Genomic DNA, 24,815 nt, shown 5'->3' on the forward strand with positions numbered 1-24,815 from the left:
GATATCTAGCAATATAGTTTACAACAATAATACAGTCTAGAGCTTGAGATTATTTTTGGCCACACTCACAGAATCATAAACTAGGGATTCAGCTACATTAGTAAAGAAAAAGGCATTTTAAAAGTGCTATAACACTGTGACACCAGATGGCAATGTAGAGTTCTGTCTTTCGCCAATGTGAGATTTACAATGTGTTTTCCTGAAATGTTTTTTAATGTGTCTAGATCCAGCCTAGCTGGCCTATACTACTCCTAGGTACCGTATTTTTCGCTCTATAAGACGCAGCAGACCACAAGACGCACCTAGTTTTTGGAGGAGGAAAGCAAGAAAAAAAAATTCTGAATCTCAGAAGCCAGAACAGCAAGAGGGATCACTGCGCAGTGAAAGCAGCAATCCCTCTTGATGTTCTGGCTTCTGGGATTGCTGCACAGCCTGCATTCGCTCCATAAGACGCACACACATTCCCCCTTACTTTTTAGGAGGGAAAAAGTGAGTCTTATAGAGCAAAAAATACGGTATATCTCCCATCCAACAGTGGACATTCATCCATCAACCTTTAACTCAAAGGTGCACTGCAGAAAGGTGCCTGTGCAACAAATGGGTTCAGGTGACTTAAGGCTGTTGGGCCACACCACATGATGTGGAGAGGCAAAGGGGGCGGGGGAGCGGTGGTGGACCTATGGGAAATCGTCCAATCCAAGTTATGACAATCATTCAGACTCAGAGCATCATCCAATCCATTCACTGTGAAATCCAAAGAGACACAATTCCACCATTCTTTCTCGAGTGTGAGAGTGTCCATCAAGACGTGTCAGTGTGAAATTGAAATGGTTTGCATCAGCTACAGAACCAGTCCTTTATCCAGCATGGTACCTGCTCATCTCTCCCTGTGGCTAATGCAGCTTTGGGGTGGGTGTGATTTAAATGCGTATAATAGCACCAAGAGATAGCTAGTGCTCTCTCTCAGCACCACACGGGGTGTCCATGGGTCTGCGTGGCTGCTTTTAAGGAAAGTAAAAGACACCCAGAATCCCAAATACGGTTCTTGTGTACCACTAAGTGTGAAAAGGGGGGAAAGGATACTGCCACACCAATCTCATTCTGCTCCCAGCCAGCCTTCATCTGTGTGCCTTCCTACTTACAACCAGTCCAAGGGGCGGTACAGCCTTGGGGAATGTACATATATTGACTGTATTTTGTACATTCTTCCACCATTATGCATTATGCATAATTCCAAGAGGCTTAAAAAAAAATAATCTACAAGCCTCTGATCATGCTAATAAAGCATTCCTGCTTCCCAGCGACCTAGTTTTGGCAACTACAGTGGTACTTAATTCGTTCCGGAGGTCTGTTCTTAACCTGAAACTGTTCTTAACCTGAAGCAACACTTTAGCTAATGGGGCCTCCTGCTGCTGCTGCCGCGCTGCCGCTGCGCGATTTGTTCTCATCCTGAAGCAAAGTTCTTAACGTGAGGTACTCTTTCTGGGTTAGTGGAGTCTGTAACCTGATGCGTCTGTAACCTGAAGCGTATGTAACCCGAGGTACCACTGTATTAGCTAGTACTGTCCACCTGTGTGTGCTATCAGAGTTTGGTAAAGGATATCTCATGCATATACTGTGTGTATTCCCCAGTGGGAGGAAATACACTTTAAGTGATCACACCATTGATCCTTCCCCATCCATAACAAACCTAAACTCAGTGCTTTTTTCTGGGGGGATGCAGGGGGACGCATACCCCTAAACAGTTTGTGAATCTAAGTTTGGCCTTATTGAGAGGCATTATTTCAATATGGGTGGTAAAATGAAAGTACCCCTAAACATTTTTTTAGAAAAGAAGCACTGCCTAAACTAATTCATGGAAAACTGATATGTATTTTACAGTAGAAGCAGCAAAACCAGAAATGCATGTCCGTATATTTTTGCTTTCTCTTTCTACTGCATGTGCAAATTGAAAGCTTCACACTCCAAAAGCCATTTTCTTAGAATGGCCATAAGTCCTATCTTGCCATGGGCAGCCATCTAACTGAAGGGCTGTGAGAGGAGAGTCCTATATTTGAAGAAGTGGCCTTTTCAAAGTACAATTTAAAGATGAAGAAGCACAAGAATGGAGAGAAGCAGGGGCCTTGAAGATGCCAAGCAATAGTTATCACCAGGACTGTTGACTGAGCAGGCCTACGGGTCATGTGGTCTTCCATATTATAATGAGATGCAATGTATTTCCTTTTAAATTCCAGAGGTTATTTATAAATGTGTACCTTTACATATCTATTGGCATCTACAAACATTATGCATAGAACAATTAGTCCCCTTTTTGGTGATACATTTTCTCATTTTTGGTCATTGTTGTAAGTAGCCATTTTACCTGCTCTCAGGGCAGGATTGGTAAACCAGGTAGTTCTACTTTTGACATTGTTGGAGAGTTTCAAATACAATCTCAAATTAGGGAGGATCACAGATGAAGCAATACTGGTCTTGCTTATCTGTGGGGAGACTTATCAGTTGATTAGCACATTTGTGCCGTGCTGGGTGACTTTGGTGCTATTAATCACAGTAACCCTTCCCCATCAGTTACACCTTTGGTCAATGCATTACTCAGCTTTCAAATTTTATTTTCATGTACAGTTATAAAAAAGAGAGAGAGAGAGAGAGAGAGATTTTTTTTTTTTTACATAGGCATGACTCTAACAGCTAAGACTGCAATAATGGAGCTAATATTGGCAAATTAAGATAACATAGATTCTTACCAAGCAAGAAACTGTTTATGTGAAAATATACATTTGCCCTACATCAGTACTGGAACAGAGAGCAATCTTAGGAACAGCTGCTTCTTGCTGACTTTGGTAACAAAGTTAGGGCTGCCATACGTCTTGCAACCCTAAACAGAGTAAACCATAAAATCATCCTTCTATGTCCACTAGTGCACGTATTCAATTAGAAACAGCATTTTGCTTTTTATATAAATGCAAATGATGGAAGTGGGATTGTCTTCTTCTGTCTTCTTCTGAATCTTTTTCCAGACGCCTGTATAAGACAGAAGTTTCCCAAAAACTCAACATTTTTTCCCATTTAGTCCTCAACAGACTATTGCACATTCACATACGTCTGTGAACTGACACAATTTGGCATGTCCTCTTTTTTTCCCAGTCAAGTGATGGGTACTGTAGTTGCCTGAAGTGCTGCACTAACATGATGTGGATCGATTTAAGGGTGGCTGGGGGTGATTCATGAGGAAAGAATCTGAGGTCGATCTTTGCCACAGATCCCTCCCACTAAGTTTACCAATCGAATCATCATTTCTGCCACTTGATAATGTATCTGGAACATATATAGAAATCTTTAATCAAAATCAAAACACAGGTGGAGTCGTGATGACAAAGACATTTGCCTCCCAAGATAAAAATTATCTGAAAATGTTGAGCAAACTGGCCGCTATAAAAATTGTTTTCTGCAAATCTTTTGCCTAGACCTTAACATTGTTGTTTGTTTTCTGGAGGAGACCTGAAGGTTCAGGACAGAGGACGGTGAGCTGCCATGGTGCACAAGAGCTTCTTGTTATTCGCTATTGTCCTGATTCTAGGACTCAGCAGCCTGACTAATGGATTTACTCTCCAAAGACGTGAGTGGAACTGTTTCATTTCTTTCTTGGGGAATACTAAACCAGCTCCTTGAAACATTAAATAAGAGCTACCCACTTCACACTTTATGCCAGTGGCCTTCTTGCCGTGGGTACCACTAGTGTCACACCAATGTTTGCTGTGAAAGGAAGACGCAAGTCTATTTGAAGGCACAAGACTCCAAAGCCTCTAGGCTCAGAGGCTCTATGGCTCAGGACACCAGTTGCTGGAGAACACAAGCTGGAGAGCACTGTGGCTCCTATGTCTTGTTTGTGGGCTTCCCTTAAGCATCTGGTTGCCTGCTGTGGAAAATGGGATGCTGGACTTGATGGAACCTTGGTGTGATCCCACAGGGCTCTTCTTAGGTTCAAATATGCAGGGGACATCTGGCAGGGAGCCACAGTCAGTTGAGGGTCACCCAGTGTATACTCCTCATCCTTAAGTGTCTGGGGATGCAGCTGGATATTGTATGGCCTCTTCTGGTATTTTGCACATGCTCACCTGGGACAGAGACCCTTGAATAGTACTGAGTAGCTGTTTAGCAGAGAGGGAACAATTGAGAAAAGTTCAGCCCTCTCTGCTGCTTTCAGTCCAAAGCTATGGACAGAGCCTAGTTAGACTGTCTAACCGAGGCTAAGGCCAGGATAGTAGATGAGACAGAGGAATTGCAAATAGAGCAGCTGCTTGCACATGCAGAGGACTTTCTCAGCAAAGGTGCATGCATGGAAGCCTGAAGCTGTGGTGGAAATGGTTGTGCTTTGGGATAGGGTTGATATTCCGTTCTGTTCACATTTAAAGGCAAACCTGCATAATTCAAGCTTTTCAAAATGCTATGAAGAGCCATCTTTCGAAAGCCATCATTTTCCGAATTGTGTAATGCAGTTCTCCAACCAAGTAATGTGTGCAAAAACGTATATATAGTGGGATTAAGTGTGCAAAAATAATTGCACTTATTAGTGAAAATAAAAGAGGTAGTTCTTTACATTAGAGGAAACCACTTTGCAAAATTGTGTATATTAGGCAAAATTACATACAAACATGTATATTAGGAGAAATTCACACTGAAATACTGTTGAGGACATACAAAAAAGAAATTGCAAACTGATGCGGAAATATGGAGAACTGAATTTTATGATTAGGAAAGGGAAAAACTGAAAGGAACTGAACTTGGCAGATCAGCCATCCCTAGTGGTGTAAAGTGGATTACTGGAATTTATAGGCTTGCTGCAATAGGGAATTTGGTCAAGATCAGATTTGGTCAAGAAGAGAAAGCATGTACAGAGTAGGTGCCTTAGCTGTTGCTTACTTTCATTACTGATACACACAACTTCCACTGATCTGTTAACTGTAACTGTAATGGGATTTACTCTTTTCCTTTGGCCTGATGTTGGCTGAGATGTGCTGGTGAGATGTGTTTGTTTTTATAAGGTTTTTTCCTCATCTAGAAAGAAATAGGCTTGTTCAGGAATCAAGTCATACAACAGAAATATATTCTCTGTGTTGATTAACAGTGCTTAGTGTAGCGTAGTATTGTGTCTGGCAAACTGAAAGCAGAAAGAAACATCCAAAACAAATTATGCCATAAAACAGGGGTAGCCAATGTGGTGCTCTTCTGGGGTTAGACTACAACTTCAGTCATCACTGCAATGAGTTTATGGGAGCTACAATCCAATAATATCTGGGCAACACCACATTGGCTACCCCTGTCATAGAACCTTTCCCTGAGGACACAATGGGTGGCTGTTTCTAGAGAGTAATTATCCGTTGTTATGAGACAACATCAGAATCAGAGGGAATCAATGAATTCAGAATTTTTGAAATCAGACTGCAGCATGATGGGCCTATCCTTCATAAAGAAAGTGCCATATGACAGATTCAATTGAACTTTGTCTCTAACAGCCACACAACAATGTGCAGTGCAGCCCAAAGCAAGAGTGAACTGTGGCTACCCATACATCAGTGCTCAGACATGCCACAGCAGAGGGTGCTGTTTTGATTCAAGTATTCCTGGAGTCATCTGGTGCTTCTTTCCTGGAAGTGATTCAGGTATGTATATAGTTATTTAGACTACCTTCCAGGGCAAGTCACCTTTGATAGACATAAAAATATATAGCAAAACAACAACAACACAAGCAACAAATACCACCTCCCCCAGACACAATCTCCCATTAATACAACAGTATAATACAAACAAGAACAGCAATGGTAGTAAAATAACAATATAAGATCTACTTGCTCAATTTTCTCAATGGCACCAATTACACTAGTTTCAATTTCTTATCCCATGTGCAGATTAGTTCAACAGAAGAAAAACTTGTACAGCAGCAATGGTCAATGTGGCAGCCTCTAGATATTGTTGAACTACAACTCCCACAACCCCGATATTTGCCCATGCTGTATGGGACTTTTGGGAGTTGGGACATATCGAGGGCACCACATTGGACACCATACTCTGTGTCAAACCCCCCAACTGTCCTAATTAAATAGGGATATCCCATTGGGTGGGGCTGGTCTTGTGTGAGTCACCTGACTCCCATAAAATCGCGGTCCAAAAGACTGTGCTTTGGGGTGCAGTGCTCTTCAATGGGTCAGGTGACTTGCATGGGAGCACAGCCTCAAAAGACGTACATCCTGGTTTTCCTCTGGGACGTGCTGGAGGGTATGTCCTGTCTTGAGATATTTCTAAAGTTCAGGAATGCATATGTGCATTGCAAATGCAGTTGAGGATGAGGCAAAGCCCTCTACATACATCTCCCTCTCTACTTTATTAGAGTCCTACTTTTCATCATAGTTCTAGTGACTTATTAGCAATGGCTTTTTTGTGATGGAACCCCTCTCTTTTTTACTTTCAATTTTTTTTTTGCTGCCCATGGCAGCTACTACTACAGTAGAATACATTTAAGCCAAAATAATACAAAAGAAAATACAAAAAGAAGGCAACACTCTAAAAATGATACAGAGTGACCAGCAAGCCCTTCCATGTGTGCCTACAGGATGAAGCGAGATCAGACAGTAAGGCCTCATGCTTTTCCAAGACGGTTCATGTGTTACATTAGGTCACTTCTTTTCACTCGCAGGACTCATCCATTCAGGCCCGAAACCTGACGTGAGTCAGTAGCTCACAGATCTCAGCTGCGCAGCAACTTCAATGATCTCTGAGGTACAAGCAGTGAACTAGTTTAGTTATCCATCCCATGGGCTCATAGAAGGATTTCTGGAATGGCCGGAGCACTTTTGTTAAAAGCTGATTTTCTGTTTTTATGTAATAATAATAATAATAATAATAATAATAATAATAATAATAATAATAATTATTTATGCCCCGTCCAACTGGCTGGGTTTCCCCGGCCACTCTGGGCGGCTCCCAACAGAATATTAGAACAGAATAAAACATCAAGCATTAAAAACTTCCCTAAACAGGACTGCCTTCAGAAGTAGTTATTTCATGTGGGCCTCTGACCCACAATGGGGCTTAATGGATCAGGTAAACATGTTTAGGAGTGGTCTGTTGAAATTGCCAAATAATGAAATAAATTGATTTCCAAATGGCAGCCCTGTAGTGTACATATTTCCCACCAAGCCCAGTTAATATCGTTTTCTTTTAAATCCTATTTTGTTTTCAGAATGCATCTCTTAAAATCAAAATAAGCCGCAAATCTGCCTTTCTGCTCTGATGATCTTCTGGAAGAAAAATAAAGCGAAACTACATGCACCTGCATGTGCTCTCCTGTGGATGAAATGGAACTCTGCTGCCAGTGATGCATGTTTTTCAACACTCTACTGCACCCTAAAATAATAATAAAAGGAGCATACAGAAATATTATGGTCGTTTCTCCAATCTATGCCCGCTAGCAGTTGGTGTGGTGTGTGAGGGGGCAGAGGGAAAGGGACACCCATGGCCTTTTAACAGACTTATAAGGACTGGGTGGTGCATTCTCATTTCATCCTTCTGTGACTCTCCCTCCTTTTTCTCTCTCCTCCTCTTTCTTCCTCCTGATCCAATAGGCTATCATGGGTTGTACAGATTGCTCTTGCCTGCGGTCTAGACCGACTGCTTGCAGTCAGCTTCCCCCACTCCTTAATTTCACATCCCCTCCCTTTCCCCCCTCCTTGCCAGAGATCTAAACCAGATGTGGAGAACCTCAGGCCTGGCAGCCTCTCTCTCTGGGCTTTTGGGAATCTCCCCAGGCCATGGGTGCCAGGTGCCCAGGTCCCCAAGCGCTCCAGCCCCCCCCCACAACATTCTCCATGAAGGGTTCGGGCACCCACAAATTTTTGCACACGCCATGGGGCATGCTGACATCAGGCAAGTACATCAGCGGGCATGCTGACGTCGGATGGCCCTGGGGGCAAGCTGGCAGGTCTGCCTCAGGCCCCCCTGCCTTACCAGCCCATACTTCCTAGTGATCTAGTCCCACCTGTTCCCACAATGGCCAAGCCGTTGTCTATGAGAAACCGACAAACTGGACATGAGCACAACAGCAATTACCTCTGCGCTTTGCAGCATCTGGTATTCAGAAGCATCCTGTCCCCATTACTGGAAAACAACAACAACAATAGCAACAACAATAATAATTTATACCCCGCCCATCTGGCTGGGTTTCCCCAGCCACTCTGGGTGACTCCCAACAGAATTAAAAGCACAATAAAACATTGAACATTAAAAACCTCCCTGAAGGGCTGCCTTCAGATGTCTTCTAAAAGTCAGATAGTTGTTTATTTCTTTGACATCTGATGGGAGGGCGTTCCACAGGGCAGGCACCACCACGGAGAAGACCCTCTGCCTGGTTCCATGCAACCTCACTTCTCGCAGTGAGGGAACTGCCAGAAGGCCCTCAGCTCTGGACCTCAGTGTCTGGGCTGAATGATCGGGGTGGAAACACTCCTTCAGGTATAATACACAGCCATCCTTGCTGCTAGCCATTCATAGCCTTGGATTTTTCTATTTTTGACTCCCCACCCATTTTCACCCTCTTTCTCTTCACCCTTTCCTACCCCCACATTAAAGTAGCTTGAGAGCTGTATGTGATCCTTGGAGCACAGGTTCCCAAATAATTTGCAGACCCATTTGAGATGTCAGAAGTATATGGAAGAAATTAATATTAAGTGCTGTAAAGCATAGCTTAGCAGATGTGTCTACACCAAGTATAAACCATGATGTTCTAATGTCTTTTACAGAATTGTATTCAGTAAAAATATTTTTGAGCAAGGACCATTTCTGGTCTCACTCTGCAATGAGGAAGTCTCACAGCACCCTCTAGTGTACAGTCTTTGACTACATGCCAAAAAGTAAATAAAAATCAGCATAAAGAGGAGAAATGTAAGAAAAGCCCATTAGTCCATCTAGCCTAGCATCCTGTTGTCACAATAGCCAAAGAGAAACCCATGACAATCCTCTTTTTAAGCCATCCAAGTTGGTGACCATCACTTGAAAGAATGAATCCCATAGTTTAACTGTTTGGTGAAGTACTTTCTTTTTGATGTCCCTGAATCTTCCATTGTTCAGCTACATTGGATGTCCCTGAGTTTTACTATTAGCATCTCTCTCGTCATTCTCTCCACACCATGCATAATGAGATATACTATGTTCTCCATTTACTTTCTAGACAAGGAAAATAGGAAAGGTTATTTTGGTTACTGGGTCCCACTTATGTAAGTGCAATTGCACAGTATGCCTCATAGAATAAGGTTTCTGTGAATTAGCAGAGAGAGCCAATTTGTTTTAATGCGACTAAAAAGGGACTAAAAAGAGGCAGACTTGGGAGTGAGTAGACAGAAAAAAGAGAAAGGCAGACATATATGGCCTAAAAACAAAAAAGTGGGTCCTGTGTTTAGGGATGCAAGAAGGCAACCAATTTCTGTTCCAACTGTATTTCTTACAATCAGCAGTGTTTCCTTTCTGCTGCCAATCCTCTTTTTCCACTAAATATTGTGTTATTTATCTTGCTGTCTACTATTTAATGTAATTTATGCAATTAGTTACATAAGTTACTTAAATTACAAACTTAACACGATGATGTAATTATTTCCACACCATCCATTTCAACGCAGTTATGTTCATTTGTAGACTGAAAAACAACAATAATGATGAATTCTGATCAGTATTCATTGGATTGATTGCCATTCTGGGCATGGCATGAATAAGCAAACATTGGCAGTTTCTGCTTCTGTTCCCATTTTTGTTGGAATTCTCCAACATGCCCTACTGTCTGCGGTTAAAGACTGATCCTTGAACTGAAAAGCTGAAGGATGGTTGAATCTGGCCATTAAAGAGCAACCAAGCTGATAATCTGAAAATAGCAATACTTTTATTTTTATTCTCTGTTTGTTACATTGTTAAGTGTTCTCCATTTTCAGAAAACAAGAGCTCTAATTTGGAAAATAATGCACATACAAAGATCCTCTAGGAATTTACTATACAGAAATATACAAAGCCTTTTCATGTTAGTATCTTTAAAGTAGAGAGTTAGAATACCAACATCCTAAATCTTTTGATTAGGTACATGAATCAGGTACATGTCGTTCACTAACATTGTCTAAACTTCAAAATATGAAGAAGTCACCTGGAGGAGGAGGAGGAGGAGCAGGGGGTAGAAAGAAGACAATGTTTACATATATCTACAACAGTGCAAATGTATCACAGCGTGCAAGCAGCAATAGTCTCTAAAACAGCAAAACCAACAGGAATCCAAAGTAATGCAGGGGGTGCATTACACATCCAAGAGAGGAGAGCTAGTTGACAGACAGCAACCTTGACTAAACTGGTGTCCTCTAGTTGGTTTGGGGCCACACCTCCCACCAGCCCCAGCCAACACAGCTGTTGATGGGGTAGATGGGTGTTATAGTTCAAAACATCTGGACAGCATCAGCTTAGTGAAGGATATCATACAGTATATGCACACTTCAGCACGCTGAGTTTTTGACATTTTACTTGCATTGACTCTTGCATTTTGTTTTTATTTATTATTTTTCTTTTTTAAAAAAACCCACCCACATACATACACACATTAAGTATCTTAAATAACTAAATAAGGTTTAAGGGCAACAGCTCGCTGCATCCGAGAGCCAGTATTGTACAAATAGTTCAAATCCACCGTCAGCAATACCATACACTACAACTCACATACAGAAAATCATTTTTAAAAAAGATGGATGCCTCGTGATCATTAAAAAAAGAACAATTCAATGTTTCATTTAAAGCTACAAGGACAAATATTGTTGGATTCTTTTTAGACTATCAGGCTAGTAAAATTTCGGCAAAACCTGAGGAAGAGAAGAAGCTCCACAGACTATTTAGTACATCCAGGTTTCTAACAGATCACATAAATAAAAGGAAAGATAATCCTCTGGAAAATACACTCACAGTGCAAGCACAAGCTTAATCCTGTCTACTCAGAAGTAAGTCCTAGTGAATTCAATGGTACTTACTCTTGAGTAACTGGGGTTAGACCATGTCAATGCTGAGATCTAGAGGCCTAAATGAATACATATATAGACCTATAAAATTTCCTACTTTTGATTTAATTTTTTTTGAAAAGCAAACACCTTGAGCCCTTTTCACAAGAAAACTGCAGGTGCGTTGAATGTGTAGAGAGAGAAGGAAGAGGAGGAAGATTGTGGCTACTGTTGCTGACCCCAATGCTTGCATGTTCAGCCAAGCGCCTGAGCCAAGTCGATGCACATACCAGGTGTATGAGTGATATGGGACCCTGTCTTTTGCTGGGTTCCTGACTGTGCATAGTCCATACGCATGCAATCTGCAAGCACATAGGGCCTATTTGCACATAGGAGGGGGAACAGTGGGCACAATCCTGAGTTGTCCCCCCACCCCATGCATTCATGAAATATGTGAAATGAGCTTTTGGGAAAGCAAGAAAGGAGACCCCGATGTTGGAATAAATTGATAGGAACTGTGCAGTTTCCCTTTCTAACTTTTACACAAATGTCATTTCAAATGCAACATTTCCTTTGCCATTTTAAGACCCACTTGAGTGTCCTTTTTAAATGGAAAAACATCATTTGGGCAGGATTCAGTACCTAGTTGGAATACCAGAGGCATTATGAACATTCCACAATTGCTTTGAGGTCAGGTGTCTCAGCCATTGCTATGATAACAGATGGCTCACATGCTGTAGCAAACATGGCGATTGCCAAGCGCTTCCACAAGCAAGAACAATAGCATGCACAATTGTAACTCCTGTGGAATTATCTCCAGCCACAGAAGCAGAAGATAACTGCTGTAGCTATGAATACATAAATGATTGAAAAGAAACAATAGGCCACAGGTGCAATTCTTTCACAGTCCCCCCCCCCCATTCCTTGAAAAAAAAATTAAAAAAATAAATTCCCATATTTTAGTTTTGTAATGGAATGTCCCAATACAAGTGGAATTATTCAAATCTGCTAGATACTAAGCCAGGAACATGTCACAGAGTAAATAACCAGCCTTCATCCACCTGCTATTCTGGCTGGTCCTCATGGGAGTTGTAGTCCAACAACAGCCAGAGGACACAAGGTTGACATGGGCTGTGTTATACAATTCAACACACTGAAAAGGAGCTATAAGAATTATCATAAGCCACCGGTAATAGAATTTGACATTTCTCTATAATTATGGGGCACAGCCTCTCTTAAAAGCAGCTAGTGACAGGTCATACCAATCCCAAAACCAACAGAAAACAAAATTCCCTAAAGCACCCACTAACATTGTAATAATTGAAACTTAAATATATAATGACTAGTGTCGTGCTTGCTGTATTAAGGTAACAAAAATTGTTCAATATATTTCTGGATCGAATCGTTTCCTTGTTAAAATTTCATTTTCCAAGCTGCACCACTTTAGCTGGGTCCCACGGTGGCAGATAGGTTTATTTATTTATGAGAAAGTATGGCATGAAGCAACTGGGTAGGGATAAGAATATTATAAATGATTGTGGCAAAAAAAAACAACCCAATCCAACTTTAAATTCCCAAAACTGAAAATACAAAATGGACATATTGGCAAAGTAATTTGAGGCTATTATGGAAAGCATCAAGAAGCCAGTTCTTCTTGCCCAATCAAGTTCTGTTTCATCTTAAGTAAATCCATGACATCTAATTCATCATTCGCAAACTGTGGAAAGCTGATTGTGGCTATATCCTACAATCAGATGACATTTTGTGACATTCACCTGCTCTAGGCAGTTTTAGCCCTTTGCCTCTTCATGGCAATATATGGAAGATGGATTATTATGGTCAATCATGTCTGATTTGATGCATGGACAAAGTGGACAGCTGGGGGGGGGGGGGGTCTCCTGCCACCAGCAGGAGGTATGTTGTCTCAAGTGCAGAACTGATGTAAAGGAGAACATTCTAACGTCAGCTTGGAACATAAGAACACAAAGAGGTGTCTTGAGTTTTCATTTCGTCTTCCATCAATTTCCTATTGTGCACCTGTTCCGTTTTTAATCAAATTTTGTGCGTGATGGAAAGGTTTACACACTCACCTCAATTTCAATCGAACACAACTGTTGCATCGAAAACCCATCACTGACTTATACTGAAAGCTGTGACAGCTTTCTGATAAAAGAGGCACCAGAATAAAACCCAACACAACAGATTACCACCACATGCAAATTGGAAGGTTCTCTTGCTGCATTCTTTCACTGAAAAGTGAAGCATCTTAAAACTTGGAGGTGGGGGGATGGGACAACATTACATCAGAATGATCTGCTCATTGTATTATGATTTAATGATCTCCAGTTGAAAGAGTTGTGCCTTTAATACGGGTTTTTGTAAGTTCTTAAAAACAGAAACCTGTTTAACCTGAATTACAATAATGAATTTGAGGACACTCAACTAGATAAGAAGTCTGGTTATTTGAACAGCTCCCAGATTACAATGACAGGCATACACTGTCACATCAGATTACTGTTGCTTTTGGGTAAGGTAGACCTTATGGTTACTGGAAGCCTGCCTGCACTTTGGGTCTCTAGTTAGTGGTGCAGATTTGAATCCCGCCATATGTAAAAAGGAAAGAACTTATTATCTCTAGCAATATAAATCTGTTCACAAAGCAATCAAAATTGTATTAAAATTTGCCATTTATCACTCTAAAGCCAATACTTCTCCTTCAATCTTCCAAATTGTGGAGAGGGAGAGACACCCAGAAGCTGTGGCTTATTCTACCAGTTTTGGTTTAACAAAGATCTCTCTGAAGTGCTTAAAATAGTCCGTTGAACAATGGCTCTTCTAGATTACACGCACAAAAGGGAATCTCACTGTGATCCAATTTCTCTGAGTGGGCCATTTTATCTAGTTGCTGAATGAGCTGCTGAAACAAAACCACTTCTGGCCTGAAAACAGCCTTATTTGATTCGCTCATAAAGTCAACATAATGCCATTCATTCAATTTCCCAACCAGAGTGCACATTTGGATCTCTTCCAGATCTAGGGTGCTTTACTGACTTCCTACTCTGTTAATTTTCCATATCGCCCTTTAAACTGCTGGGTAAACCCACAATTACTATACAAAATTCTGCCAATATACAGAAGCACATTGGCTTGGCAGAAATCAGGAATGCAGAGCCAACTCCCTTCCAATTACCCTGCGTACATTTTACGAGGCTGACTTGGTCCGAAAGGAAAGCAAAATGTTAATGGATGGCAAAAATTGGTTAATTATTGTTTAGACCTGGGATAGTCAACGTTGTGCTCTCCAGACTTATTGGGTTCCAACTCCCATCAGTTGCAGCCAGTGGTCAAAGGTGATGGAGTCTAACAGAATTTGGACAGCACCATGTTGGCTGCCTCTGTTTAGACCACTTGGTTGCAATCTAGCAACCAAGCAATCCAGCAAGCTTAAGCCATTTTATTTCAGTGGGGTTAGGACAGTAGAGAATGGTATAGTGGGGCAGTGATGCCCACTTGACCTCCTGACAACTGAGAAGCTGCTGCTTACCAGAAGGAGAACAGCAAGGCAGTGGGGAGGTTGACATGATGCAAATGCAGCAGATGAGCCAATCCAGCACTCCTGCTGATGCGTTTGCACCATGCTGACCTCTCGGTCATATCTCCCTTCACCCGCTCCCTCCTGTAAGTAGCAATGACTCAGCTGTTGGGAGTCCCCATGCTGCCTGCTACTGGGTTAGAGCCACCGAGCCTCTGTGTTGGGTCATAATGGCAGTATGTTTTGCGAGAAATGTATGTTGGAACTCATGAAAAACAGAACTGATGACTTTTGTTATACATGCTGGCCTTGCAAAAACCGGAAGAACTACATATGCACTGGAGAAAACTTTTACTATTCCATAAGGAGTCATGACATTGCACCACTGGCAATTCTCCCTTCTGTCAATATCTGTGTTATTAAAATATTTTAGAACATTCAAACACGTGTTTAGATCTGATTCTATTTTGCTTAGACTGCCTCAGATTCCCAGTGCAGGAACACTCAAGCTTTTGCATCCATGGGAGGTAGTTAAATGTGGACAATGAATATTTCAAATACCATAAGAAACATGGGTTGAAAGAATATCCTGAAAGAAAAATGCTAAAAGGAATCATCTGTGGTCAGCTTATAGGTAAAATGCACTTTTTGCACCCTAGAATTCTTTTTACAGAGTTTGTGGAATTTGACATTTCTTTCTAATATTGTGATTTGGGAGTATGAGACCAGCTCATGAGAATAAAGCTCCAGAAATCTGTATGTAAAGAAGACAACAGATATCAAATTACTTATATATCCTTTCTTTTAAGAAAAAAACCCCATTCATTTGATAAAGGTTTGACGAATCTGCAGACATCTGTTTTCATGGGGGATTTCTTGTGGGGAAAATACGTGCAAAAATTGCAGTGATGCAACAGGATGAGATAATATATTCCTCACATTTTTGCAGGACATAGAAGAAAGATCCCCAGCCATTTTTTTTACCTTGTTGCCACATGAGTACAGCTACCTTACAAGAAAACACAGCTTCCATGAGAAAAAATTCCTGTGATCAGCAGCAATGGCTCCCAGATGTGAAACAAGATTCCCTTCTAGTTTGTCTTCCTAGTTAAAGCTAGAAAGCATAAAAGAAATATGACCAAACCCAGTCAGTTCACAATCATGGTTAACTATGCACCCATTAATCCACCAGGACATGGTTTTCTATGGGCTAGATCACAATCCCACTTGCAGCTCGGCACTGGAGACTTGTCTGCCACAATCAGACAATAACAACAGTCTACAACTGAATGTTGTTTGTTGCATCTGCTTCCTCTCTACCTCTCTGCTCGAATCTTGTATCTGAGGACAAAGTAGGCAATGAGGCGTAAGGAGATGAAGAAAATTCCAAGCACGATGAAGTCTAAATAAAGTTTAGCATTTTCTACATCCAGCTCTTTGAGGATGGCCTCTGATTTTTGAAAATGGCAAGTTTCATCTTTGTCGCAGTGGAGATCTTCCCGATCCAAACCATAGATGGATAGAATGACACCTTCAAATCCGTATCTAGAGAAAATAATAGTTTGCAAGGTCAAAGCGGAATCAAATCTATCAGGCAAAAAATAATAATCAAGTACCTTAAAACAACAGTAATTGAATTAATTATTGCTTAAGGGGTTGGCCATTTTAATCACTATATTTACATCCATGACGATCCACGTACAGTCCCAAAGCTAAGCCATAAAAGCAATAATGACAATATCAGTAGCTTTAGTTTCTGCTTGTGATTGTTATGTGTTGCACAGTGAGAATATGATGCTAGATCTGGATGCAGTTCTGAACCACTGCTCAGTCATGAAATTCGCTATGAAACTCCGGACAAATCATAAGATCTTACTAACCTAATTGACTGAGTTGTTATGAAGGTAAAATGGGGGGCATACATCAGAAAACAAGCCAGCTGAGCAAAGAAAAAAAATCCCTAAACAAATATTATTGGATACCCAGATTAGGTAAGAACAATCCTAACTGCAGAAGCAGTTTCCCATATATGAACTCAAACTAATTCTTGCTAGATTGTAGCCATGTATAAAACCATCAAACAGATGGCACCCCTCACCATATCACTGTTTTGGCTTTATCAGCAGGGGAAAAGGGATGCCCCAGCCTTTGGTAAAGGAGAACCTGGGAGATGAGATTGTCTTCCCTTTTTTTGCTGTTTCACTGACTTGCAATTTTATTGTATAACTTGTTGTGTTGTGTTTTGTTTCCTAGTTTGTTGGCTTAGATTCTTCATTAGATTTTGATGTGTGTATTTCTGTCCTGGGACCTTCAGGTGAAGTGTGGAGCACAAATGCTTTAAATAACTAAATAAATTCCAGTTTCTGCAGACTGGTCACCTGCTGGGAAGCTGGCGAGGGCGATTAATTGAAGAAAACCTGCAAGGATCTGTAAAGTGGGGCACTTCCACAACTCTGTATAATGACATAAGGCTAAAACTTCCATTTCTTCAGTAGAGAAAGGCAGAAAGGTGTATTGCCTAGCTGTGGTCACACAGGGAGTATGTGCTAACACTCTCTGAACTAAGCTTTGAAAACAGGATTCTCTGGCTCAGGTCCTATATGCTACCAAGTTGATCAGACTTAGCCAAACATGGCCCCTTTAAAACTCAAACCACACCCATCCATTTCATGCACATGCTCTCATTTTTAAAAAGTGCTAACTCTATGAAACAAGAGGATGCATTAATCAATGGTGAAACTTTATTAGAATTGCACTTGAAGTGCCAGTCAGCACCCTTCACATTTACCTGACATATGAGATGTAGGACAACCACTGGAGGTAAGCTGGAATGGTATCAAAGCTGACAAAAAATCCTGAGAAGAGGAGAACGGGGATGGCTGTAACAGGGCCTACAAATGTTGCCACCTATAACAAAAAAAGAGGCAGATATCAAGATTAAAAACTAAAGCAAAACGAGGGTTGCATTTTTGCCAGACCCATCACTAACAGAAGGCTTTTCAGTGCCCGTTGCATTTGTTGGAAGGCATGCACCATCCTTAAGCATGCCAATAAACTGAAGCTACAATTGCCGAAAGGAACAGGGATATGTAATACAGCCTTCGCCAAGTCGGTGACCTTCAGAGCTCTTGGACTATATGTCTGATCTTCAGCTCAGTTGGTAGAGCATGTGACTTTTAATCTCAGCGCCAATGGTTTGAGCCCCACATTGGGCAAAAGATTCCTGCATTGCAGGGGGTTGGACTAGATGACCCTCGTGGTCTCTTCCAACTCTATACTTCTATGATCTCATCAGTGCCCACCAGCATAGGCTGATGGGAGTTGTAGTCCAACACAGGTGGAAGGCAGCAGCAGCTTGGCCAAGGCTGGTGTAATATCACAAAAAAGCAAGAGCCAAGACCTGGAGTGAAGTGGATGCTGCCCCAATCAGAAGCCCCAGTGACTGAGCCACGAGAGATGTCATTGTCCCCAGTGCTGCAAACAGGACGAATCGGAGCGCATCAGAGGGTTGTGAGGTCATCCAGTACACAATGCTACAATATGCTACAGGAAACATAATCTGCAAAGAGACAGACATCTTTTAAGGAATATGGCATTATACAACTTCTTTCTTTTTTGATATAAATACCACATTTTTCCATCTATAAGACGCCCACATGTATAAGACGACCCCTATTTTTTCAACCCAAAATTAAGAAAATGCACTATGCACTATCCGTGTATGAGACGACCTCTTATTTTAAACTTCAAAAAGTTAGGAAAAAATATAGTCTTATACATGGAAAAATATGGTAATCGGTACTGTTTTTTGCTTAGGGGAGGGAGGAATGGGAGCTTCCTGCTACATCAGCTCTTTATGGTATCACTGTAGGTTGGCATCTTTCCTCCCCACATCCAGTGATGGAACACATGGGAAGAGGAAGAATACATTTTCTTCATCTCATCATGTAAGCCATATTGGTTTAGCAACTGAACTTCAACCAGTGTCCACCAGCACCTTTCAGAAGAGCGCTAACTATATTTTGAAATTCACTTTTGTTGTTTTTAGAAAATATATCACATAGTGGTGTGCAGAATCTTTGTCTAAACTCTCTGCATACTGCCCCTACCCCCCAAATTGCTCCAAGGGAGGCCATGCCACCAGCTGTCATGGTATGCCTTGTCCCCAGCGGTGGAGCATATGCCCACACTCACCAGGGTGGGCACGCTCCTGAGGGGGGCAGGGCGCACTCCTGAGGGGCAAGGGGCATGGAGGGTGCCCTCCCAGGTGTGGGATAGCGGGTCAGGTGCACGGAGCGGAGCGACCCCTGCAGCCAAGGGCGGAGTGAGCCACCGACGGTAGACATTCGAAATGCCGTGCGCTCGCGACTGCCAACTGTCACCCCCTCAGTGAGAACACCAGGGGTGGTCTGCCCCCACCCCAGCCCCTTTCTCCGCCCCTGTCTGTCCCCACTGCAAAGCTGCCCCACATGCACCTATTCATTTATATGGAAAAGATAACTGAGTGCGTTCAGGATTCCTACTGTTTTGCTGTTCAACAAAATTACAGAGAGAGATGTGAAAAGACAGATCTACCTGAAAAGGGACGTCAGCCATCGTTTTAGCCAAGTAGTAGGCCTTCAGACTGTACCAGTAATTCAGATGTTCTCTAAGAAATACGCCCATCTCTAGAGGAACTATGTTGAACAATTAAAACAACAACAACAGATAAACTGATTGCAATTGTAGATTATAACATTACAATTCAAATGTGATAGCTGGGCTTTACAAGGTGGTGTTCCTTGTATTCAGTCAGCATAAAGGAGCAGGTAAAGTGGAAGAGGTCCTAGGTTTGCAGCTGCGGCTTACCAATTCCACAGCTAACTTCATGCGATATGAGGTGAGTGACGAGTGGGCCTAATTTGGCCCATGGGCTGCAAGTGCCCACATGGACCTCCACTGCCCTGGCCATACCTGCTCATGCTTCACCAGTTGGGGGGTGATTTTACATGCATGAACTGGTCAGCACTGTAAGCATGTATTCCTTTTAGAGGAAAAGCAGGATCCTATATCTACCTATGTATATATTCATATATGAATTTTATAAATCCTGTAGGTGGCCTATCAAGTTACTAGCTGTAGACACAGAAAATACGGAATCACAAAGGGCTGAATGGTGGTTTACTTCTGTGTCACAACAATTTGTGGGCAATGAACAAAGACAACACACCATTTTGGGATTTTAATAATAATAATAATAATAATAATAATAATAATAATAATAATAGTTGTAAAGGCCATTACATTTCCTTGTTTGATTAAAATCAATTAAATAGTCAAGAGGGTGGAAGCCAAGTCACTGGCAAAATTCTCTCAGATTTCAACAGCATCACAGAAATCCTTAAAAAATGCCTCCTGCACAGGTCATGACTCACATGTAAGGACTGTTGGCATGAGAGCAGCAAACATGAGAAACAACATGGAAAAGAAGAGGAAGCCAGAGTTGCTCAGGACTTTTTTGGCTTCGTTTCCGATCCCCAAGTACAGCAATCCTATGAGGAGTCCAATGCCAATGTGCGATGTGATCCGCAGATGCGTCAGGACCTGGTAGGAAGGCAAAGATATGCTTGTGTTAAGAATGTTTTGAGTTGACAAGTGCTGTAACATAGCTTAATTTGGTAGATATGGATCTATCATTTGTATACCGTGCAACAGCCTATCCACATTCCATACCAGCCTCCTCCAAGCTAATACATGTTTGGGACTTCAACTCTCATCATCGTTTGGACATTCCTAAATGGAGTAGTTTTTTTTTTTAAGCATTGAAACCAGCCTTACCGAATCCCTCATTATGGTGAGAAATGTTCTTTTAAACAGAATGCAGAACTGAGTAAGGCAGCTGGCTGAGAAGCTGTGACAGCCTTCTGTGGATGAAGAATCCTGGAGGAATAGACAAACAAAAAGGTAGTTAAATGTACCACTCAGGACAGGTTTTGGATCAATGAATGCGAGAACTCTGTTGAATGAAATGAAGGAGCCATCTAGTCAAACATCCTCTTTGCAACAGCAGCCAAGCATATGCTTCTGAGATGCTCACCAGCAAGGTAGAAAGGGAACACTTCTCCCTTGTTCTTTGGCCGTCTCCCAGCAACCAGTATATGGCTGTACACTAGAGCTGGTTGTTTCCCCCATTCAGCCATTGTCACCACTGTTGGATTTATCATCCATGAATGCATTTAATCCCTGCTGAAAAACCAGTGCCCATTGCCACACAACTTAATGGTGGGTTGCGGGAACAAGTGCTTTCTACCTGAGTTTCCCTTCAGTCTCAGATGAGGAGAAAGAATGTTAAGCACTTGCAAATAACTCTGGATGAAGCGCTTCACGTGAACATGACGTTTCGGGCTTTAATTATTTTTTAACTCAGCTCAGATTTTTTTTCTTTTTCTTTTTTTAAAAAACTCAAATATGAATGTTATTGACCTTTTATTTTTGTTGTTTGTTTCATAAAATTTATATACTGTTTGAGTGTAAATAAATAAATAACCCTCCAAGCAGTTTACAAGAATAAAGGCACAATGATAAGGCAAGAATGATAAGCATCAGCTTGTCAAATTGAGATTTTGTTTTGACTCCCTCCCTCCCCAAAAATCCCATAGCATTGAGAATATTGGAAGAAATCAATTAAGGAGAATGTGAATATGAATGCTTTCAAACAAATTCAAGGGTGGTATAAAACTAAGTTTTGTTTAGAGAGGACCCACTGAAACAAATGGACTTCAGTTAGTCACGCCCATTGAATTTAACAGAACTACCCTGAGTAGAATTAACGTTCGATATAACCCCAAGTTAGGAGAATTTGCTTAACAATCTTGCTTAGAAGTCTTGGCTCAATAAAACATTAATAACAAAGTTCATTTCCATGCAAATGTTTCCTCAAATGTCTGGTTTGTGTAACGTTGGAGCAATGGCACCAACCATGACGTAGAATTGCCATTCTTGAACTGCTTATTTCTGGCTTATGTCAGTAGCATTGCCCCCCAAAGAAGGCATTTGAAGGACTGTAGCAACTAGCTTGATCGCCTTTCCTCAGCCATTTAAGTCACAATTTTCATTTAAATTACCTCTTCAGATGGTCTGTGCCATAGGAAAGGGTTAAGTTCACTTTCTCCCCCAGAGTTTCTCTTGAAATCGGAATCGCACATTCCCTCTCGGACTGCCCTTACTAGACGACTGTTCTGGTCTCCATACTCTCCGGAGGCAACTTCCATCACTAAACAGAACAGAAAATGTGAAATAGTTATGGAAAAGGCAAAAGGACTGGTGCACAAAACAATCTCAGCTGGCAGGTATATTCAGAAGTGGGTGCAGAGATATTTTTGCGCATTTGTGTAAATGGTGGGCCCTAAAGTTCAAAGGGTAGCAGAAGCTATCTCAATACTCCATGCATTTGAGAAAGTGGGCTCTAGATTACAACAGCTACTGAACTCATGATTATTTTAGATGAGGCTTCTATCCTACTGGACCACTGAGGATGGTAAACTGTGTTCCACGGGGGGGGGGGGGGACGGACGAAACTGTACAGCAGAAATAGGGAACCTGTGCTCTTTCAGATGTTGTTGGAACTACAAATCCCATCATTCCTGACCACTGCTGATTGGTGGGAGTTGAAATCCAATATCTGAAGAGCCCCACTGCTGCTATTAAAGCACTATGAAAGACAATTGCAACTGGGACACAGAAACTGCATCCAGAAATTATTTCAAAGAGTACGAAATTTTGGAACAAAATCCAGCCATGGCAATCTAAGAAATTCAACAATCCCATGGTCATAGCAGGTTTCTGGGACAAGGAAATGCTTGTAGCATCTAAACCTGTGATATTTTACTTCTGAAGAAATGCAGGTCACGGGTTGCATGCAGAGATACAATATGAATACAATGCAGCCTGTTCATAAGTTATGATGAACGCATGACAGGGGCAGGGGTTGCAACTCTGTAAGCCACACACCCCGGTATGTTCACTCCATAAGCAACATCATAGCGCAAACTAGAATTATTAGACAGTTCCTGAAGAAGGTCACCTGCTCTTCAGACATGCAGTATACACTATACTGGCACTTTAAATGAAAGCTGGACTATAGAAGTAGCTAAAAGCATGTTGCTGCCTTCCGCAATGTGGTGCCCACCAAATGTTTTGGACTACAGTTGCCATTATCCTGTAGTCCAAAACATCCAGGTGCAACAGGTTGCAGAAGTCAGGACAGTGATTGTAACAGCTTTGAAATATGTTATAGGCTTAATCACAGGACTAAGTAAGTGTAACACCTTGTAAGACCAGACCCATATGATTGTAATATACAGTGGTACCTCTGGTTACGTACTTAATTTGTTCTGGAGGTCCATTCTTAACCTGAAACTGTTCTTAACCTGAAGCACCACTTTAGCTAATGGGGCCTCCTGCTGCCGCCGTGCCGCCGGAGCACAATTTCTATTCTCATCCTGAAGCAAAGTTCTTAACCCGAGGTATTATTTCTTGGTTTGGGGAGTCTGTAACCTGAACTTGAAGCGTATGTAACCCGAAGTACTACTGTATAGGGTTGTCCACTAATTAAATAATTATCATTGAACACTCCCTGACATTTATTTGGTTACCTTTACTTTATATGTTGATGAAATGCAGGGTTGCCATACATCCGGAATACTGCAGTCGCAAACAGGTGAAAATTGGTGAAATGTCTGGGGAAATCTGGACATATGGCCGCCCATGTCGGTAGTGTCATTTTTGATGATTTTGCTCAGAAATAGTTAAAAAATGCCCCCCCCCAAAAAACCCACCTCAACAACTTTGCCAAAAAAAATCTCTGGATTTTCATTTTCTGAAATATGGCAAGCCAGTTTGAAACTTTTAAAATATCAAATTTATTAGCAAGTCCAGCCACTACGGTTTCAAAATTCAAATAAAACTGGACTTCTTGGATTTTTCTATTGAACAGAAGGAAGAAATTCAGGAAATTCAGATTTTTAAAATCATTTCAGTTGTTCTGGGGAAATGATGGTAGGAAACGAGACATGACATTGCCTGTGCCCAAATTTTTCATTTCTAAGAACTTATTCATGTGCTGAGTTCAGCATGCTTGCCTACCACTAGAGGGTGTGATTTAACAAGAAAGAGGTTATCATTTTATGACATATATTAAAAATAAATTTCTGTTTTGCTCTCAAGAGCTTGTTCAAAACAAAAACAAATAAGCACAACCAAGAAATCAATCCATTTGCTCACCAAAATCTGCTGGATTGTGGTACGTTGGACAATTTAAACCCAAATCTCTCAAGTAAGGGACTAGGTTTAACACTTTCCCACGGTAAATGCACTGCCCTTGGCTCAAGACATAGAGCTGAAAGAAAGAAAAAGAACAAATGATAAATAATACTCGAGACTGGCTGCCTTGTAAACCTATTCAGTAAACCACTATCTGATCAGAGGGGAAAGTAGCAAGATTCCTTGCTAAGAGTCTAAATCAAAGGACACTGCGACACAGCAACGTCCGAGGGATTTTAGTATACTTTTCAGGAAGCAATGTGATTTCTCAGAAGTAAGTAGTCTCAACTCTGAGACCTTCACTTCTGGAAAACACATGAAGAGTTTTTATCTACTAAACTCTGTCTTCAGACACATAGTGGAAAACAGGCTGAACATGAAACCATCAAAGAAAGAGGAGTAACCGAGCAAATTGATTCTATAATTGTCATTCTTCACTTGCTTTTCACTGAGGGCCCCTCCGGACTAATACTTCATTGTAGGTTCATTCTGCAGCACAGTCCTGATACAATGGATCCCTCTGCCAGGACTCTGCTGTAAACTGCTCCCTCCCTTGCAAAGGAGTTGCAGTTATGTTGGGGTTTGTTTGCATGCATCAGCAGATAATGTTTAATGAGGCCCTCAGAGCACTTTAAAGTGTCACCCAATCCCAGCTGTGGCTCCTTGGAAGCAATTTTTTCCAACTGGAATGACTGAAAAACGTGCTGCCGTGATCATGAAAATCACCTCCAGGGTGGTGTACGTTAGGTTCTCTGTGTGAATAGATCCCCAGGAACCATCAAGATCCAACCTATCAGTCCATTGACTTCTCTGTGACACACAAGGTTTCCGTATAAAAAGGGGACGTCGACATGCAGGCATTTTCAAACAAGCAGTCTCCCAGAGGAACTTCTGAGGTAGCAAAATTTCCTGAGTATATGTGGAGTGGAACGGCCTTTAAGGCCACCTCAGCACAGAATAGCCATGGTTCTGTG

General features: G+C 41.5%; 2 protein-coding genes across 4 annotated transcripts in view; one reads left to right on the plus strand and one right to left on the minus strand.

Annotated features, from left to right (window-relative positions):
• The first annotated feature begins 3,453 nt into the window (after window positions 1-3,453).
• On the plus strand, window positions 3,454-7,432 carry LOC310705707 (trefoil factor 3-like). Its single transcript, XM_083500468.1, has 4 exons — window positions 3,454-3,616; window positions 5,514-5,660; window positions 6,692-6,774; window positions 7,238-7,432. The coding sequence occupies exons 1-3, from the start codon at window positions 3,532-3,534 to the stop codon at window positions 6,730-6,732; spliced, it is 273 nt and encodes a 90-aa protein (XP_083356594.1). The 5' UTR covers window positions 3,454-3,531; the 3' UTR covers window positions 6,733-6,774; window positions 7,238-7,432.
• A 2,468-nt stretch (window positions 7,433-9,900) lies between these two features.
• ABCG1 (ATP binding cassette subfamily G member 1) overlaps window positions 9,901-24,815 on the minus strand; it is a 49,950-nt gene continuing 35,035 nt past the window's right edge. For 2 of the 3 annotated variants that reach the window (XM_083500513.1, XM_083500514.1), the window contains exons 8-15: window positions 23,803-23,917; window positions 21,645-21,793; window positions 20,359-20,460; window positions 19,956-20,124; window positions 19,117-19,217; window positions 17,942-18,100; window positions 17,330-17,448; window positions 9,901-16,086 (exon numbers count right to left, since the gene is read on the minus strand). In XM_083500513.1, coding sequence (XP_083356639.1) covers window positions 15,858-16,086; window positions 17,330-17,448; window positions 17,942-18,100; window positions 19,117-19,217; window positions 19,956-20,124; window positions 20,359-20,460; window positions 21,645-21,793; window positions 23,803-23,917 — 1,143 coding nt within the window. In that variant the 3' untranslated portion in view covers window positions 9,901-15,857. The remainder of the gene's footprint in view (window positions 16,087-17,329; window positions 17,449-17,941; window positions 18,101-19,116; window positions 19,218-19,955; window positions 20,125-20,358; window positions 20,461-21,644; window positions 21,794-23,802; window positions 23,918-24,815) is intronic. The other variant, XR_014525465.1, reaches the window with a different exon arrangement.

Source organism: Podarcis liolepis, assembly GCF_965112155.1.
Source record: "Podarcis liolepis genome assembly, chromosome: 4".
Taxonomy (NCBI): domain Eukaryota; kingdom Metazoa; phylum Chordata; class Lepidosauria; order Squamata; family Lacertidae; genus Podarcis; species Podarcis liolepis.

What these genes read in the sequence shown, in the direction of transcription:
- LOC310705707 (XM_083500468.1), top strand. Translation starts at nt 3,532, where the DNA reads ATGGTGCACAAGAGCTTCTTGTTATTCGCTATTGTCCTGATTCTAGGA. An exon ending in TGGATTTACTCTCCAAAGAC is followed by an intron (nt 3,617 to 5,513) that starts GTGAGTGGAACT and finishes TGTCTCTAACAG; the next exon opens with CCACACAACAATGTGCAGTG. An exon ending in CTTTCCTGGAAGTGATTCAG is followed by an intron (nt 5,661 to 6,691) that starts GTATGTATATAG and finishes TTTCACTCGCAG; the next exon opens with GACTCATCCATTCAGGCCCG.